Genomic DNA, 16,547 nt, shown 5'->3' with positions numbered 1-16,547 from the left:
ATGATGGATGCAGCTGGTCTCATAGCTGCTCATTGGAGAATGAGTTCACTGATTGATCCGCTTACGGAATGCTGGATGGTTGATGATGCCTTATTGTCAGACAGCGATTCCGTAGTCCTAATGGTGTATCTGGTCCTTAGACTTGAGACACCAAGGATGTCCTGTATGAGTGCTTCACTCTTTGATACCAGACTTATAGGTTTGGCTGTCCCAGATCTAGTACAGCTGGTCATTGGGAGTGGTAGTCGACCTTACGAGGGCTATTGAGTGTCGATAGAGGATCATCCACTCTCGGCGTCATGAGAGGAATATCCCATGTGTTCTTGCTCAGACAAATCCCTGGCCAGGGTCATTCGGGTTGAGAGAGAAAGAGTTCTCCGGGAGAATCCGATTAAAGCGAGACTCGAGTAGAAATCGTATGGGTCTGACAACACCATGCTCGATATACGGTCTCTGGGATATTAGATGGATGAGGGACTATAGGTACACGGTAACTGAGGACAGATAGGTCCAATGGATTGGATTCCCCTGTATCGTCTGGGGACTACGGCGTAGTGGCCTAGTACGTCCATAGTCGATGAGTCAAGTGAATTATTACAGAGATAATAATTCACTGAGTTAGAAGGAGTTCTGATAGGTATGACTCACGGCCAGCTCGATATTGGGCCTAGAGGGTCACACACATATGGTAGGCATTGCGATGAGTAGAGGTTCGGATATGAGATATCCGACGGAGCCCTTGTCTTATTGGATGCAGATCCAATACCCACTAGGGGAGGACCCATTAGGGTTTGATAGGGGACCTCTATAAATAGGAGGGATTCAGAGCCTCATAGGCTAGAGTCTTTGCTTGCCTTTCATATTCTCCTCTCCCTCTCCACCTCAGAGCAGGCTTGAAGTTTTGAGGAGCATCGTCGCAACCCTGCTATGTGGATCACCGCTAGAGAGGAGGACGCTTGACCTCCTTCACCCTCTCCTAAGGATCTGCAAGGAAACATGGATATACATTCTCCCTAGGTAACACAATCTACTCAATACGCAGTTTTAAGTTTCGCGGATTTTGTGCACCAATCTTCGCACGACGACGAACATCTCTTTGGGAATCGGGGATTTTGTTTTCTTGTTCTTCCGCTGCGCATATGATGTCGCCCCCAAGATTTCCCAACAGCTCCATGTCAATCCCTGACTTGCGACTTGTCGGCTCAGCGTCTCGCCCGAGTCGCTCCTTGTCAATCCCCGACTTGTGACTCGTCGGTTCAGCTTCTCGCCCGAGTCGCCCCATGTCAATCCCCGACATGCGACTCGTCGGCTCAACTTCTCGCCCGAGTCACTCCATGTCAATCCCCGACTTCTGACTCGTCGGCTCAACTTCTCGCCCGAGTCACTCCATGTCAATCCCCGACTTGTGACTCGCTGGCTCAGCTTCTTGCCCGAGTCGCTCCATGTCAATCCTCGACTTGGACTCGCCAGCCCAGTTTCTCGCCCGAGTCGCTCCATGTCAATCCTCGACTTGCGACTCGTCGGCTCAGCTTCTCGCCCGAGTCACTCTATGTCAATCCCACTCGTCGGCTCAACTTCTCACCCAAGTCGCTCCATGTCAATCCCCGACTTATGACTCGTCGGCTCAGCTTCTCGCCCGAGTCACTCCATGTCAATCCCCGACTTGTGACTCGTCGGCTCAGCTTCTCGCCCGAGTCGCTCCATGTCAATCCCCGACTTGCGACTCGCTGGCTTAACTTCTTGTCCGAGTCGCTCCATGTCAATCCCCGACTTGTGACTCATCGGCTCAGCTTCTCGCCCGAGTAGCTCCATGTCAATCCTCGACTTGCGACTCGTCGGCTCAGCTTCTCGCCCAAATCACTCCATGTCAATCCTCGACTTGTGACTCGTCGGCTCAGCTTCTCGCCCGAGTCACTCCATGTCAATCCCTGACTTGTGACTCGTCGGCTCAGCTTTTTGCCCGAGTCACTCAATGTCAATCCCCGACTTGTGACTCGCTGGCTCAGCTTCTTGCCCGAGTCGCTCCATGTCAATCCTCGACTTGTGACTCGCCGGCCCAGTTTCTCGCGCGAGTCGCTCCATGTCAATCCCCGATTTGTGACTCGTCGGCTCAGCTTCTCGCCCGAGTCACTCCATGTCAATCCCCGACTTGTGACCCGTCGGCTCAGCTTCTCGCTCGAGTCACTCCATGTCAATCCCCGACTTGCGACTCGTCAGCTCAGCTTCTTACCCGAGTCGCTCCAGATCAATCCTCGACTTGTGACTCGTCGGCACCAAACCTAAGCCCGAGGTCAGTCACTTGGCCCACAAGTCCAAATCCTTGCCCAAGTCGCCCCAGATTGCTCTCGCCAGGTGACCCACCGGCACCAAAACCTAAGCACGAGCATAGTCCCTCGGCCCGCAGGTCTAGCTCTTGCCCGAATCACTCTTGATCGCTCTCGACAGGCGACCTAACACCCGAGTCACACCTCGCGATTGATTCGATGCCCGAGTTGCATCTTGGGCAAATCCAATACCCGAGTCGCATCTCGGCCAAATCCAGCGTCCGAGCCATGCGTCTCGACAAATCCAATACCTGAGTGGCATCTCGGCCAAATCCAACGTCCGAGCCACGCATCTCGGCAAATCCAATACCCGAGTTGCATCTCGGCCAAATCCAGCATCCGAGCCACTCATCTCGGCCAAATCGAACGCCCGAGTCGCATCTCGACCAAATTCAGCGTCCGCGCCTCAATGCACCTCGGCCAATCCAACGCTTGAGCCACGCCTCAGCGCACCTTGGCCAATCCAACGCCCGAGACACACCTCAGTCGCATCTCGGCAACTGTAACTCCGGGCTTGCCAAACTCGTTATCCGACCTACGACACGTCGGTTTCGCCTCACAAAGTCCCTACCGTTCAATCGGCAGGGTCAGTCCTGCTCGAATCACAGGGCACCGCCCCTCTAAAATGCCCCCGACGAGTCAATCCAACCTCGCTGCGCAGGTCTCGCCTCGTCGATTTCGACGCTTTAGTTTCGCCTCACCAGGTCCCCACCGATCGATCAACAAGGTCAGTCCTGCCCGAATCACGGGGCACCGCCCCCGACGAGTCAATCCAACCTCGCCGTGCAGGTCTCGCCTCGCCAGTTTCGACGCTTTAGTTTCGCCTCACCAGGTCCCCATCGATCAATCAGCAGGATCAGTCCTACCCGAATCACGGGGCACTGCCCCTCTAAAACGCCCCCGACGAGTCAATCCAACCTCGTCGCGCAGGTCTCGCCTCGCCGGTTTCAACGCTTTAGTTTCGCCTCACCAGGCCCCCACCCGATCGATCAGCAGGATCAGTCTTGCTCGAATCACGGGGCACCGCCCCTCTAAATCATCCCCCGACGTATCAATCCGGCTTCCCCGCATGAGTAGCCAACACAATCGCGTCATTCGGGACCCATGCATGCCTCCCGACCCTTCCGCACGCCTTGGAAGGGGGGGGGGGGGGAAGTGATACGGTATATTTTGGCCCAAGACACGTCAGAGTCCGATGCCATCGACCACAGTCAGAATCTGTACCAGGACACTGCTCAGCACGTCATATCTTGGGAATCCGAGGCAAAGCCGCTCCCGAGACACGCCAAGTCAGAATTCGTACCAAGGCACTATTTGGCATGTCTACCACACCAACCCACATACGACCGACTCACGTGCAGTACTATAAAGACCTCTAGCCAGCATCTGGCAACCGAGGGGGGTGGCGCGAAAGATCAATTGATCACTCCACTAACTTGCTCGTCGGAGGGGCCTCGTCGGGTGATCCAGATGAGGGCCATTTTTACAGGAAAATCCGGCCACCCCACAAAGGCGAGCTGCCAGCCACCCTAGAGAAGGAGAGATGTAGCTCGAAATACACGACGCCCAGATCGGCACAAGGAATGCTGATCAATACCCCAGGGGCCGATTGATCTCCTCATCCAACTCAGTCGACAGATACTCTCGATATTCACCGAGAGAAGGTGTGCTTTTATATTGCTGCATGGAATACATGTCGATTCTTCCGAAGATTCTCTTCATGAAATACATCAGACGTCTAAAGTTCTCTCACTCTCTCTCTCTCTCTCTCTCTCTATATATATATATATATATATATATATATATATATATATATATATATATATATATATATATATATATATATATATATATGAAATAAAAAAGATTATAATTCATCGAAACCGAAGAGGAAATTTTATTTATTTATTTATTTATACTCCTGTCGCATCTTTCTCTTCACTGTGGCACCGCAGCGGCAATCCAACTCGTGAAGGCGTCGAGTGTGTTCATGTCAGGTCGATGATGCTTCTGGGTGAACTGGAACAGCTCGGGCCATGTGAAGTCTGGGTACGCCCTGGGATGGTCGGCGTCCACCAGCTCCGGCGGCGGTCGCACCACCTTGTCGGTGGCCGGGCACATGAAGAAGGCCAGCGACTTCCGCGCCACCTTGCTGTTCACCACTGCCCTGTGCAGACAACTCTTGTACCTCCCGTTCGACAACGCCTGCACGCAGTACCGCAGCTCGTTAGTGCCCTTGCGTTGGTGTAGTGGGAGGGAGGCTCGCTAGGCCTTACCATGAAGGTGTCGCCGATGTTGACGACGAAAGCATTGGGCTTGGGGCTGATGGTCCGCCATTTGCCGTCGGCGAAGACCTGCATGCCTTGGACGTCGTCCTGGAGGAGGATGGTCAGCGAGGTGGGGTCGTAATGGGGGCCGGTGCCGAGCGTGAGTTCCGGCTTCTGGCACCTCGGGTAGTAGTTCAGCCGCATTATCGAGTCGTTGTCCCCGAAGAAGTCACGGAAGTGCGCCCGCCCCATCCCCAGGCTCAGCCCAATCACCTCCATTATCTGCAGCGACAGGTTGCTCATCGCATCGCAGTAACGCTGGTACACCTCCCTGTCATCCAACCATGAAGCATCGAGTTAGCGAGACGCGTTTTCATCACCATGAATCCTGTTTGACCTGCTCGATCGTAGTCCATTCATTGCCGATCGCTTACCCGAAGTGACGGAAGTCTTCCCCGAGGGTGCGGACGACGTAGTCCTGTACGATGTCGCCGGCAAGCGGCGAAGGCGAGAAGCGGAACGTGAAGGTCTCCTTCCATGGCAGCCTGTCAGTGAACCTCCCGGTGAAGCTGCTGGCGTAGCCGAAGCTCTCGCCCGTCCGCCTCTGCGCCCTTTGCTTCTCGGCGAGCGGCATCACGAAGAAGGCCTCCGCCCAGCGGAGGGCCTCCGCCAGGAGCCCGGCATCGATGCCGTGGTTGATGACCTGGAAGAACCCGTGCTGCTGGCACGCGTCCGCAATGGACCTGGTGATCATGGCAGCAGCGGCGGGGTCGCCGAACATGACCCCGCCGAGGTCGATCATGGGGACGACGAGTTCTTCGTCGGCGTCGGGAGTCGGCGTCTCATCTTCGGGCCAGACGAACTGCTTGGGGATGTCGGCCTGCTGGCTATGGAAAGCAGCGTCGAAAACCAACGGCGTCCCGGGTGGGCCTGGCGTCGCCGTGGTTGCATCCACCTCTGTTTTGGGTGGAGAAGGAGTGTTCAGGACCATGCTGAGGAGCTTCCTTGGACGACCTCTGCGCGTGCATATAAAAAGTATATATATACACGTCCAGCTGCTGCCTTTTCCTCTTCCTCGAAGGGGAAGGAGGGGGGAGGGTTAGGGTTCGGGGTGCTGCATCGGATCAACAGCGATCATCCATTTCTATCAGTGTATCTTACCTCGCTACGGTGAATCGGGCAGCGAATCCCGGGCACAGGATACCAAAAATAAATAGGATGTCCCAACTGCATCTACAAATTGGTACGTAGAAGGCATGAGTACGTGCAAATATAGGAGGCGCCGCACAAGGATGTATTATATTATATTTAAAGACGATGTATAAAAGGTTGAAGTCACATCTACAAAAGTTGGGTCATAGATGAAAGAAGCCCATGCTCCGTGGCTCTCATATCACCATTGCTTCTTGCAGCTCTGGATTTAGTTGTAACAACAGATGACACGGTCAATAATACAAGAAGCAATTACTACACAAAACAATTGTAATTACTACAAAAGAGCCGTTATATTTACTGAAGAAGATATATACTTCAAGTTACCGGTTATACACATAATATTTCACTATGAGCACTGGCAATTACAACTTGCAGTAGTTTTTCTAAAAATAAAAATAAAAAATCATTAACTGACATGACTGAGCGGTTTCATCTCCATATATTTGTGTGTGTGTGTGTGTGTGAGAGAGAGAGAGAGAGAGAGAGAGAGAGAGATGATACAATATCACTTCAAAAATGGTAGGAAATCATCCAGCAATGCCTGATTAAAAAGTGGTATCCTGTTTTAATGTCACAATGAATGAATATTGATCAACAGTGACTTGGGAAATGGACCCAATACATCAACAAGCCCAAAGTATGTCTATATGCTCCTCCAATAAAAGAGTTATAAATTTAGAGCCATCAGGAGAAGAAATTTGCTGGAAGCAGCAATGGAACTTCACATATTGTCCAGTTCTTCTGTGGATTTCTTGTATTCTGGCTTCAGTTCATGGGTTCCTTGATTTGGTCCTCTCTTATTATAGACGCAAAGATCATTTAGTATCTCTTTCAGGAATTGCTGCAAAAGGAAAAGTAACAAAATTAAATAACAGAACGAACCAATAAGTCAACCATATCTCAGTACTTGGCACAGTTCCATGGGAAGAAGTAACTGAACCATAACACTATAATCGGCTTCCGTGTGCCGACCAAGTCAGAACAAGAATATAAAGTAATACAACGTTCAAAAAATGCTGGCAGCCTGAGAAAATGTTCCTCCTACTCTTAACAGCCTAAAAATATGCTTCTCTCACAGTTTTGCCCGAGTAGAAGTATTTTAGACCATAACACAACATCACACTAGATTTCTGCATTTAATTAAAAAATGTATATGTTCTCATTTGTAGGCCAATTAATACTTGTGAAAAATCTCATAATTAAAAGATTCTGAATCCCATAATTGAGAAAATGAATTAATGTCAAATCAACATCAAATTAATTAGTATCAAATTAAGGAAATATGTTAGTATCACAATTAAAGGATTCTCGATCAATATCAAATATTATATTGAAATATTATATAATATTATAGGAAATGAATTAGAATGAAATATTATATAAAATCAATAGCAAGCAAGGTTCATCGTACCGAAGCATATCGCCCTGTATGGACGATACATATTGGTCCAACAGGAAATCGATATGGGCGGTACATATTAGTCTACCAGTACACTCCACCATATCATGTGTTTGGGTGGTACATATTAGTCTACCGGTACACTCCACCATATCATGTGTCGGTATGTCAGCACATATCATACCGATGATTGGTCAATATATTGATACTGACTGGTAAGGCAAACCATGATCAATAAAATCAATTTCGTTAGTTGTACAGGTTGTAATCAGCCTATATATGTCTTCCTTTGTATACAGAAAAGATTAATGAATACGAATAATTATATTATCTTGTGTTCATGGTATCAGAGCTTGGTTCCTATAGGAAACAAATTTCTTTCTTTCAGCCTTAATTGCTGAAAATCTTTTCCTCTATTCTACCACTCTCTGGATCAGCCCCAACTATTTCTTCTTCCTTGTTTGCTCATGAGGAACCTACGCTACTATGTCTCGAGGAGAGAAGATGAAATCAATACTTCCATCACCAACAAACAGCTTAGGCGACAATCCATCATTGCTGATTACAATGCATAAACTCAGCGGACAGAACGTTCTTCATTGGTCTTAGTTCGTAAAGCTGTATATTCGAGGAAAAGAAAAGATCAACTATTTGATCGAATCAACAACGACACCTGCAGAGGATGGATCCCAAGTTCGAAGTATGGGATTCTAAAAATTCCATGATCATATCATGATTGATAAACTCTATGGAACCAGAATTTGGCCAAACATATATGTTTTTACCAACAGCAAAGGAGTTATATAGGATGCTGCAATCGAGACATATTCAAATATGAGGAATTTAGCTCAATTATTTGAGATTACAAACAAGATCAAAGGGCTTAAATAAGGTAGTACTAGTGTTACAAAATACTCTAATACCTTGAAAACACTCTAGCAAGAGCTTGAAATTTTTTATGATTTTGAGTGGTTGTGTTGCTGATAGTGCTCAATACATCAAAATGCTTGAGAGGGATCAGGCCTTTCAATTTTTGGCACGTTTAAACAAAGAACTAAATGCAGTTCGTGGACAGATATTAGGAAATGATCCATTATCATCTCTCTAAGCTATATTCTTCGAAGTTAGGAGAAAGGAAAGTAGAAGACAAGTCATGATGAGATATACCATTCCATCTATGGTTGCAAAAACCTCTGCACTTATTATAACAGCTGAAATTAATTCTTCTGCTAATGTTCTGCAATGTAATCAAAGGAACGGGGATGCTAATAGCAAAGTATGGTGTGATTTTTGCAATAAACCGAGAAACACACGAGAAACTTGCTAGAAGATGCATAGAAAATCAGCAAACTAAAAGAACAATCGAATTCCAGATGAGGTTAATGACCAAGGATTTCAAGTAGACAATCAATCTGCCACCACCTCTAAAGGAGCCGAAACGCCTTTGTTTAGTAAGGAACAAATTGAGAAACTATTTAAGTTTCTGAACCAATCCCAAAACTATCTTGCTCTTTGGCCAAGAAAGGTAATTGTTTCACAGCTTTGTCTGCTTCTTTTGGTCTTAAGGCTCCTTGGATCATAGATTCAGGTGCAACAGACCATATGACTAGTCTTCCACACTTGTTTTCCTCTTACACACCTTGTCCTGGAAACTCTAAAATAAAAGTTGACGATAGATCACTTTCTTCTATAGTAGGAAAAGACACGATTGCAATTTCAGATTCCTTTGTATTAAATTATGTGCTTCATGTTCCCAACTTCTCTTGAACTTTTTGTCTATTAGCAAACTCACAAAGGATTTGCGTTGTTTTGCTAAATTCTTTCCTTCTCACTGTGATTTTTGGGACCTGTATTCGGGGAAGACGATTGGCAGTGATAAAGCGAGTGAAGGACTTTATTATCTTGAAGATGACGCTACTTGGAATGGACAAGCTCAGTTGACAGTACATAGTAGCACTCATGCTAGTAGTGAAATAATGTTGTGGCACTATAGACTAGGCCACCCGAGCTTTCCTTATTTACAAAAGTTTTTACCTTTATTGTTCAAAAACAATAATAGTTCTCTATTTCAATGTGGAATTTGTCAATTTGCTAAACACCATCACACTGTTTTTCCTACTCGTCCTTAGAAAGAATTTAAACCATTTAATCTTATACATAGTGACATTTGGGCTCCTTCTAAAGTGACAAATTTATCTGGGACCAAGTGGTTTATAATATTTATTGATGACCATAGAAGAGTATGGTGGGTTTACATCTTAAAAGAAAATTTTGATGTAGAGAAAACTTTCGAGAACTTTCATACCATGATCCAAAATCAATTCCAAGAAAAAATATAAGTTCTGAGAACTGACAATGATAGAGAATACTTTAATATCATTCTTGGTTCCTACTTGCTAGAGCATTGAATAATCCACCAGTCTTCATGTGTTGATAGCCCCCAACAAAATAATATGACAGAACGAAAAAATAGACACCTACTTAAAGTAGCACGCTCTCTTTTATTTACCACTTATATTCCCAAATATCTTTTGGAAGATGTCAATCTTACTGCTTCATTTTTTATTTAATCAAATGCCTACCAGAATATTTAATTTTCAAACACCTTGATTATTTATCCTCCATTTATCCACATGTGAAACTGTTTAACTCTCTTCCACCAAAAATATTCGGGTGCATTGCTTTTGTCCATATTCATAACTATCATCGAAGTAAACTTGAACCTCGTGCATTAAAGTGTGCGTTCATTAGTTACTCCCCGACTCAAAAGGGTTATAAATATTATGATCCTATATCAAAAAAATATTTGCCACTATGGATGTCACATTCTTTGAAAACCAAACATATTCCCAAAAGAGAGAATTCTACCCAAGAAGATTGTTTTTGGGGACTATCTCTACCAATCCCTATTTTCTTGTCACGTTCATATCCTACTTTTACTCTACCAAACCTACCTAGTCAACAACTAACTAGTCCTATTAATAATTATGAATCCAAATTTCCAACACCATAACCCAAATCTCCAATGCCACAATATGCTATTGGCAAGGGGAGACATCACTGTGATTGCACCTGAGCTTCATATGTATTCAAGACAGCGAAATCTAAAAAAGGTCGATGTTCACCCTCCTGAGTATTGCAAAGAGTCTGAGCCGATAGCAGATCCAGGCATAAATACAGGTAAATCTATTCCTTCCTCAGATCTTAATGTTCTTGTTGTCATTAGAAAAAGAATTAGATCTTGTACGATACATCCTATATCCAAATATGTGTAATATCATAGAAACTCCTATGAGACTATATTGTGACAATAAGACCGCCATCAACATTGCTTATAATCCAATGCACCATGATAGAACAAAGCATGTTGAAGTAGATCAACATTTCATAAAGCAAAAAATTGAAAAAGGAATTGCCTACATAACTTACATTCCTATAGAGAAACAACTAGCATATATTCTTACCAAAGGGCCTCAAAGATCTTCTTATGAGGATCTAACTAGCAAGCTAGGAATAATTGACATCTTCGAGCCAGCTTGAGGGGGAGTGTAAAAAATCCGATGATTATAGGATCCTAAATCCCATAATTAAGGGATTTATAATCCCATAATTAAGGGATTTATAATCCCATAATTAAGGAAATGAATTAGTATCAAATCAATATCAAATTAAGAAAATGAATTAGTATCATAATTAAGGGATTCACAATCAGTATCAAATCAGCCAATATTATAAGAAATGAATTAAAATGAAATATTGTATAGAATCAATTTCCTTAGTTGTCCAAATTGTAATCAACCTATATATGTCTTCCTTTGTATATAGAAAAGAACAATGAATGAGAAAAATTATATTCTCGTGTTCAAGACTATCATTGTCACTTGTGAAATTGTTAGCAGCCAGTCCTCCGACCTGAACAAAGCTAGTGCCAAAAAGGATAGAAAATGTGTTGTATTCTTACATTACTTTGACAATGTAAATATAAAAAGGAACTTCTCATAAAGGATACTTGGAAAATTCCAGATACAGTAACAAGAAAGAGGTGTTCATTATGACACCAAAGAGGGATCTCAGGTTCGTCTATTCTATAGTATAGAGCATTACATGAAAAACATAATAGTAGTCTGTAGCATACTTTTTATCTCTCAGGCTTGGTGGTAATAGAAAATTAAATCAAGTCCAGCTATGATTTTTCTGAAATCAGCCAATGAAGTTACAGCCCTGATACTAAAGAGTATAGTATTTTAGTTGAAGCACAAACCTCAGGTTGATCAGTCTCTTGGACCAGTTGCTTCAGTGCCCAATTTTGTTGCCTTTCAAAGAGCTTAAAGATAATATTCTCCAATTCACGACGGTCCCTACGTGTTCGTTTTGCATCCGATCCTTTTGTTGGTGTTAGTTTCTTCTTGTCCTGGTGCATAACAATATCAATTAAAATGGAATATCTAGTGTTGTAAATAGTGACCAGCACTTTTGTTACTAACAAGCACTGCAAAATATTAATTACAATGTTTTCTTGCAACAACAGTCTTTGCAAAGATAGAAAATACAGGCACCGACACAAGTAAGCTTTACCAATATTGAGATGCTGGAGAAAGTAGCAATAAATTGTGCACACTTATCTGTACGCACCAATGAAAAATAACTGCCACCAAAAGTAACCGATGAAGTGTTTTTAAATGAGCATGAAATACAAAAACATAAGAAACATGTACATCTGACACATAAAAAGGTGAATAAAACATTATATACATGTATGTATCTTGACTGTTCAAAAACAAAGAGAAACATTTACCTTTGAACCCGATGGAACCAGAGCAACCATACCGGGCATAGGCCTCATAAGCACTCCATGATCTTTGTCAATTACCTTAAACCAATAAAAAAAAGATTTAGAACCACACAAAAGATAGAACACAAATTAATGGGGAAAAAAAAACACAACCTGCACTTGTCTAGTTTTGATCATAGCTTTGTTAGTCCTTTCACGACATAATTTACCATAGTCACTAAAATTCTCACTGTGAAGCTCCATGTCAAATTTATGTTCCACCTTCCCCTCCAGTGAAAATTTTCCTACATTAGCATTTTTTTATCAAGATATTATACAACTGCAATATTTATCTAATGCAAAAGAATCTATTCAGTGAGTATAATGACTTATAAAGCATATGATCAACGGTACCAATATTCTAGATCAAGGATCCTTTTTAACATGTCCTTGCACCAGTCGACACATGCCAACTAACTATATGTGGCATCGACTGCAAGAGTTGGTGTTATCTGAGTAATGCCAACCATGACGTGCAGTACAACAATCGTTTCCTATATTTGTAACCATAATCAAAACATGGTAAAACCAAAAAAAGTTGCAGGTAAACTGCATGATGCTAATATTTATTTTGTAAAACAAATTGATTCATTACCTAAAAATGAATTTCAGGAACATAAGAAATAACAGTATGATGCCGCAGAGGTTAGCTATCAACATATTCCAAATGCTCCCAATTATTTTGAAAAATAAAATGCATGTACAATATTGGAATAGATCTTTTTTTCTAGACAAATACACTAGCAATAAATAGCCCAGTCAGCCTTGCCACCACAATAGAAGGAAAATGTGCGGGGGCTTTTCGCTGCTAGGCAGTTTGCATAGTTCTTGATCAAACTTGGCTACCTTAGGGGATTAACAAACAAGCTGTCTAGGCTTCTTGGTGGAACAGTAGGTAACAATTTTTTAAAAAAGGCCACTCAGCTTTGTATCATTAGTACATAAAAAATATTATAACCAAAACCAACAGTTGAATATTATAACAGAAACTTTACAGCAGTGACAAATGTATTCAAAAAATACTTGAAAAAATATTGCAATAGCAAAGATTACAGACTTAGAAATGAAGCATACTAATATGTATAAGTATGTACATATAGCTATTATTCAACAAACAACATATAAAGAGATTAAATACATATATTTGTATTATACATGATTATACTTATCATATAATATACATGGTTTTAAATATGTTATACTGGTTCAATCATGCATAGCATAGTTCCTAAGGTCTATCTAAAGCTTAGGTGACTGTACATGATGGGTTTAACTGGTGATGTAAAATCCATCAAAGTGCACACTATTGGCTTTAGAACCCCCCGAACAAAGGCAAGTTAGCATATCCTTACCTTGGTTAGATTCAGAAACAACACACATTGGGACAAAGTCTTTGAACATATTCAGGGTGTAACTCTTGGGTGTATTGGCAGAATCAGTTTGTGACATTTCCATCTTAAACTGCAAATTCAAAAGCATAGTATTACTCCAAAGGTAGATCTCACTGCTATGGACTTTAGTAGGCCAAAATCATAAGTCTAATGAGCTTTAAAAGTACTGCCAGTTCAACTGCCAATCTGATTCGGCAATGGTGAAAAAGAACCATTAAAAAGAACAAATAATTAGAGAATGCAGAAAACAAATATAAGCACTAAATATAAGCAGCTCAGCCTGCATAACAAATATTAATGCTAAGCTGGATAAGACACATCAAGATGAATGGCTACTATACCATTGATTGTTCCGGAGCATTTCATAACTAACAAAGGCCTATGGAAGTCCAAACAGGAAATGAGAGTATCGTGACATGGGGATTTGTTGATAATTTTTTAGTACACTGACGTACATAAACCAGTCCAATGGGATATCCCACATTAACTTGATGGGCCTGAACCATTAGCCCAAAAGACATAGGTTCAAATTAATGGTAATAGACTTACTCTAGTCCTGTAAACCAACTCATTTGTCCTCCCACATCTAACTTGGAACTCAATTGGAGTGTCAAGATCACCTATACTGAGATATAGTCAAAAGGATATATATATCTGAGAACTGCCAACAGAATAGCCGAGTGTCTGGCCTTGTGACCCAGGTCATGCCAAAACACAATCCGAGCGATCATTTCTTAGTTAAGACATGCAGCCAGATGTAGGTGCAATCAACCAAGCTCGAGTGTTTCCTTCCCAAAAGCCGCAACTGCACAGCCTCAGAGTTATAGAAACATAGAACTCAAGGAAGGATGAATGATACATAGAGAAAAAAGGAAAAAATAACCTAAGCAAATACAAAGTGGCTTTCTGTAAAAAATACCTCTCAGAATTCTAGCATTACATTGAGGGTCGTGTATATAGTAATCACGTAGAAAGAACAAAGTCTAATTTGTCCTTAAACTATAAGAGTTAGTGTGATAACTATCTACTCCCAAATGCGTCAAGATCGTTACCCTGCAGGAACAAAACAAACAAAAACCACAATCAAAATAAACACAATTCTGCACCAACCAAGGCATGCCTTGAAGAAGAAAGGTAAAAGCCAATAGTCGATAAGTTCAACAAGATATACCAAGTATCGTAACAGAACAAGCAATTGATACCAGGAACATCGTTAGAACCCTTTATATATATACCTAAATAGCCTTATTCCCGGGCCAGGAAAGATTTCTCATACAAAAGTTTTAAGATTCGTTTAGGGTTCCATACAACAGCGACATCTTAAAATAGGCGCCCATCACATGCGTCTCCCTTCTTCACATTGTTACTCCTAAATCCTACCAGGGGACATGCCATTCACAAGCCGGTCTGAAATCGATAGCAAGTGGGAGGGTTCAAACTTCTCGGCGACATAGAAGACGAAAACTAAAAACGATTCTGAAAGATCGGCTCCAGAGACGAGGACATGAGGGCAAGAGATCATCACATAACATTCCAGAAAGAAGCATCAAAATTCAAGACACCTAATAAAAGAACGAGAAGGCGGTGAGGGGGAAGGGAGATTACCTGTAGGGAGGAGGGATCGTCGGGGCGAAGGGGGTCGAGGGATAGGACGACCTTACCGACGGCGGGGTTGGGGTTGGAGGGGTCGGCGGAGGCGGCGGCGGACTTCCACGACCGCGACACCAGCGGCGGGCACTTCATCAGCCACACCGACCGCTCCGCCCGCCCCGTCTCCAGCACGCTCCGCCCGTCCTCCATTCTCTCGCGGCCTTTTTTTCTTCTTCCCTCCTCGTATCCCCCAATAAATATATATATATATATATATATATATATATATATATATATATATTTGTGTGTGTATTCCTACTTAAAGAGCAAATTTATTCCTAATTAAACCCAAAAAATTTAAATCAAATAAAATTAGGGCTTACAACTCAGATATCAGAGTTGCAAGAAGAGAAAGGTACATTTTGTCTTGACCCAACACGGGCGCGAATTCCGGCACAAACCAAATAGGCTAAAATGGATTCCGATCGAATCTAATTAGGCATGTCAGACCCAGTTCGGGTCCGGTTTAGCGAGCGTCGGTTGGACTAGGTATGCAGCGCATCTCCACCCACCACGTGACGTGCGCAACTTGACGCGGTCCACTGGGTGGCTGAAATCAGACAGGTTCGACTCGATTCAGACAAATCAAGTCGGTTCAAGCCGATTTCAACCTGGTTCAAGCTTGTTCAGATCAATCCGGTCTAGCTCAATAGAGATGGGGCCCACATTTTGCTAGTTCGTTGGAGTTCCTCCGGTTCAGTGGAAATTTAGTCCGCTTAATGTTGGACCCGTGGCAACTAGAGTCGGTTCGATAGGGTTCAGCAGAAATTAAGCCTAATTTATGTTGGTCCAGTAGCAATTGGAGCCGGTTTAGTGTCTCGTTCAACAGCAACTGAGCCCAGTATATGTTGATTTAGTAAAAACTAGGATCGGTTCAATAAGGATTTCAATCGACCCAAACTGGTTTAGGCCAGATGACCCTGTTTGCGGGCCTAGTCGGGCCCATTGTAGAATGTAGTGGTTGTTCTACGCAGCTTGTGGGGTATTTTTACCATGGAATTTGAATCGTTATTCGTAAAATCGATTTATTTCGACTGTAGTCAATCATTTAAAATGAAGTTTGACGTTATAACATAATGATATATGTATAATGATAATTTATTGAACCACCCAAAAACAGATAAAAAAAGTCTAGTTCTAATTTGGACCGATCAAATCAGAGTTATTTATTCGTCTCATCCTGGGCACGGCCAACAAGACCTTCACTAAGCTCGATGATGATGCTTTTGCGTGAACTCGAGTGTGCAGAATCCAACTCGTCAAGGCGTCGAGTGTATCCTTTCAGTAAGCTCGATGATGTTTTTGCGTGAACTCGAGTAGCTCGAGCCATGTGAGGTTGGGGTTATGCATTAGGGTAGATTGACGGTCGCACCACCTTGTCGATGGATGGGCATAGGAAGAAGGCCATCGACTTTTGTGCTACCTTGATGCTCACGGCCACCTTGTGTAGACAACTCTTGTATCTCCCGT

The 16,547-nt window shown here is 43.2% G+C and overlaps 2 protein-coding genes across 2 annotated transcripts; both read right to left on the bottom strand.

Moving 5' to 3' along the window:
* Nucleotides 1-4,262: 4,262 nt before the first annotated feature.
* On the bottom strand, nucleotides 4,263-5,601 carry LOC135644141 (gibberellin 20 oxidase 1-D-like). The gene is made up of 3 exons (XM_065161601.1): nucleotides 5,026-5,601; nucleotides 4,601-4,922; nucleotides 4,263-4,529 (listed from the first exon to the last, which is right to left on the bottom strand). Exons 1-3 carry the CDS (start codon nucleotides 5,580-5,582, stop codon nucleotides 4,263-4,265), a joined length of 1,146 nt encoding a protein of 381 aa, XP_065017673.1. The 5' UTR covers nucleotides 5,583-5,601.
* A 722-nt stretch (nucleotides 5,602-6,323) lies between these two features.
* LOC135644575 (uncharacterized) lies at nucleotides 6,324-15,263 on the bottom strand. Its single transcript, XM_065162274.1, has 6 exons — nucleotides 15,033-15,263; nucleotides 13,389-13,497; nucleotides 12,151-12,281; nucleotides 12,001-12,075; nucleotides 11,467-11,616; nucleotides 6,324-6,647 (listed from the first exon to the last, which is right to left on the bottom strand). The coding sequence occupies exons 1-6, from the start codon at nucleotides 15,225-15,227 to the stop codon at nucleotides 6,528-6,530; spliced, it is 780 nt and encodes a 259-aa protein (XP_065018346.1). The 5' UTR covers nucleotides 15,228-15,263; the 3' UTR covers nucleotides 6,324-6,527.
* Nucleotides 15,264-16,547: the final 1,284 nt, after the last annotated feature.

This window comes from Musa acuminata, chromosome BXJ3-8 (genome assembly GCF_036884655.1).
Source record: "Musa acuminata AAA Group cultivar baxijiao chromosome BXJ3-8, Cavendish_Baxijiao_AAA, whole genome shotgun sequence".
Classification (NCBI taxonomy): domain Eukaryota; kingdom Viridiplantae; phylum Streptophyta; class Magnoliopsida; order Zingiberales; family Musaceae; genus Musa; species Musa acuminata.
The sequence above is the reverse complement of the archived record's forward strand: the minus strand, read 5'-3'. Positions and strand labels throughout refer to the sequence as shown.

Coding starts and splice junctions, on each gene's coding strand:
- LOC135644141 (XM_065161601.1), bottom strand. CDS start 5,582: ATGGTCCTGAACACTCCTTCTCCACCCAAAACAGAGGTGGATGCAACC. Junction 4,923..5,025: donor GAAGACTTCCGTCACTTCGG/GTAAGCGATCGG, acceptor GTTGGATGACAG/GGAGGTGTACCAGCGTTACT. Junction 4,530..4,600: donor ACATCGGCGACACCTTCATG/GTAAGGCCTAGC, acceptor TACTGCGTGCAG/GCGTTGTCGAACGGGAGGTA.
- LOC135644575 (XM_065162274.1), bottom strand. CDS start 15,227: ATGGAGGACGGGCGGAGCGTGCTGGAGACGGGGCGGGCGGAGCGGTCG. Junction 12,076..12,150: donor TCAAAACTAGACAAGTGCAG/GTTGTGTTTTTT, acceptor TATTGGTTTAAG/GTAATTGACAAAGATCATGG. Junction 11,617..12,000: donor TGGTTCCATCGGGTTCAAAG/GTAAATGTTTCT, acceptor GTTATGCACCAG/GACAAGAAGAAACTAACACC.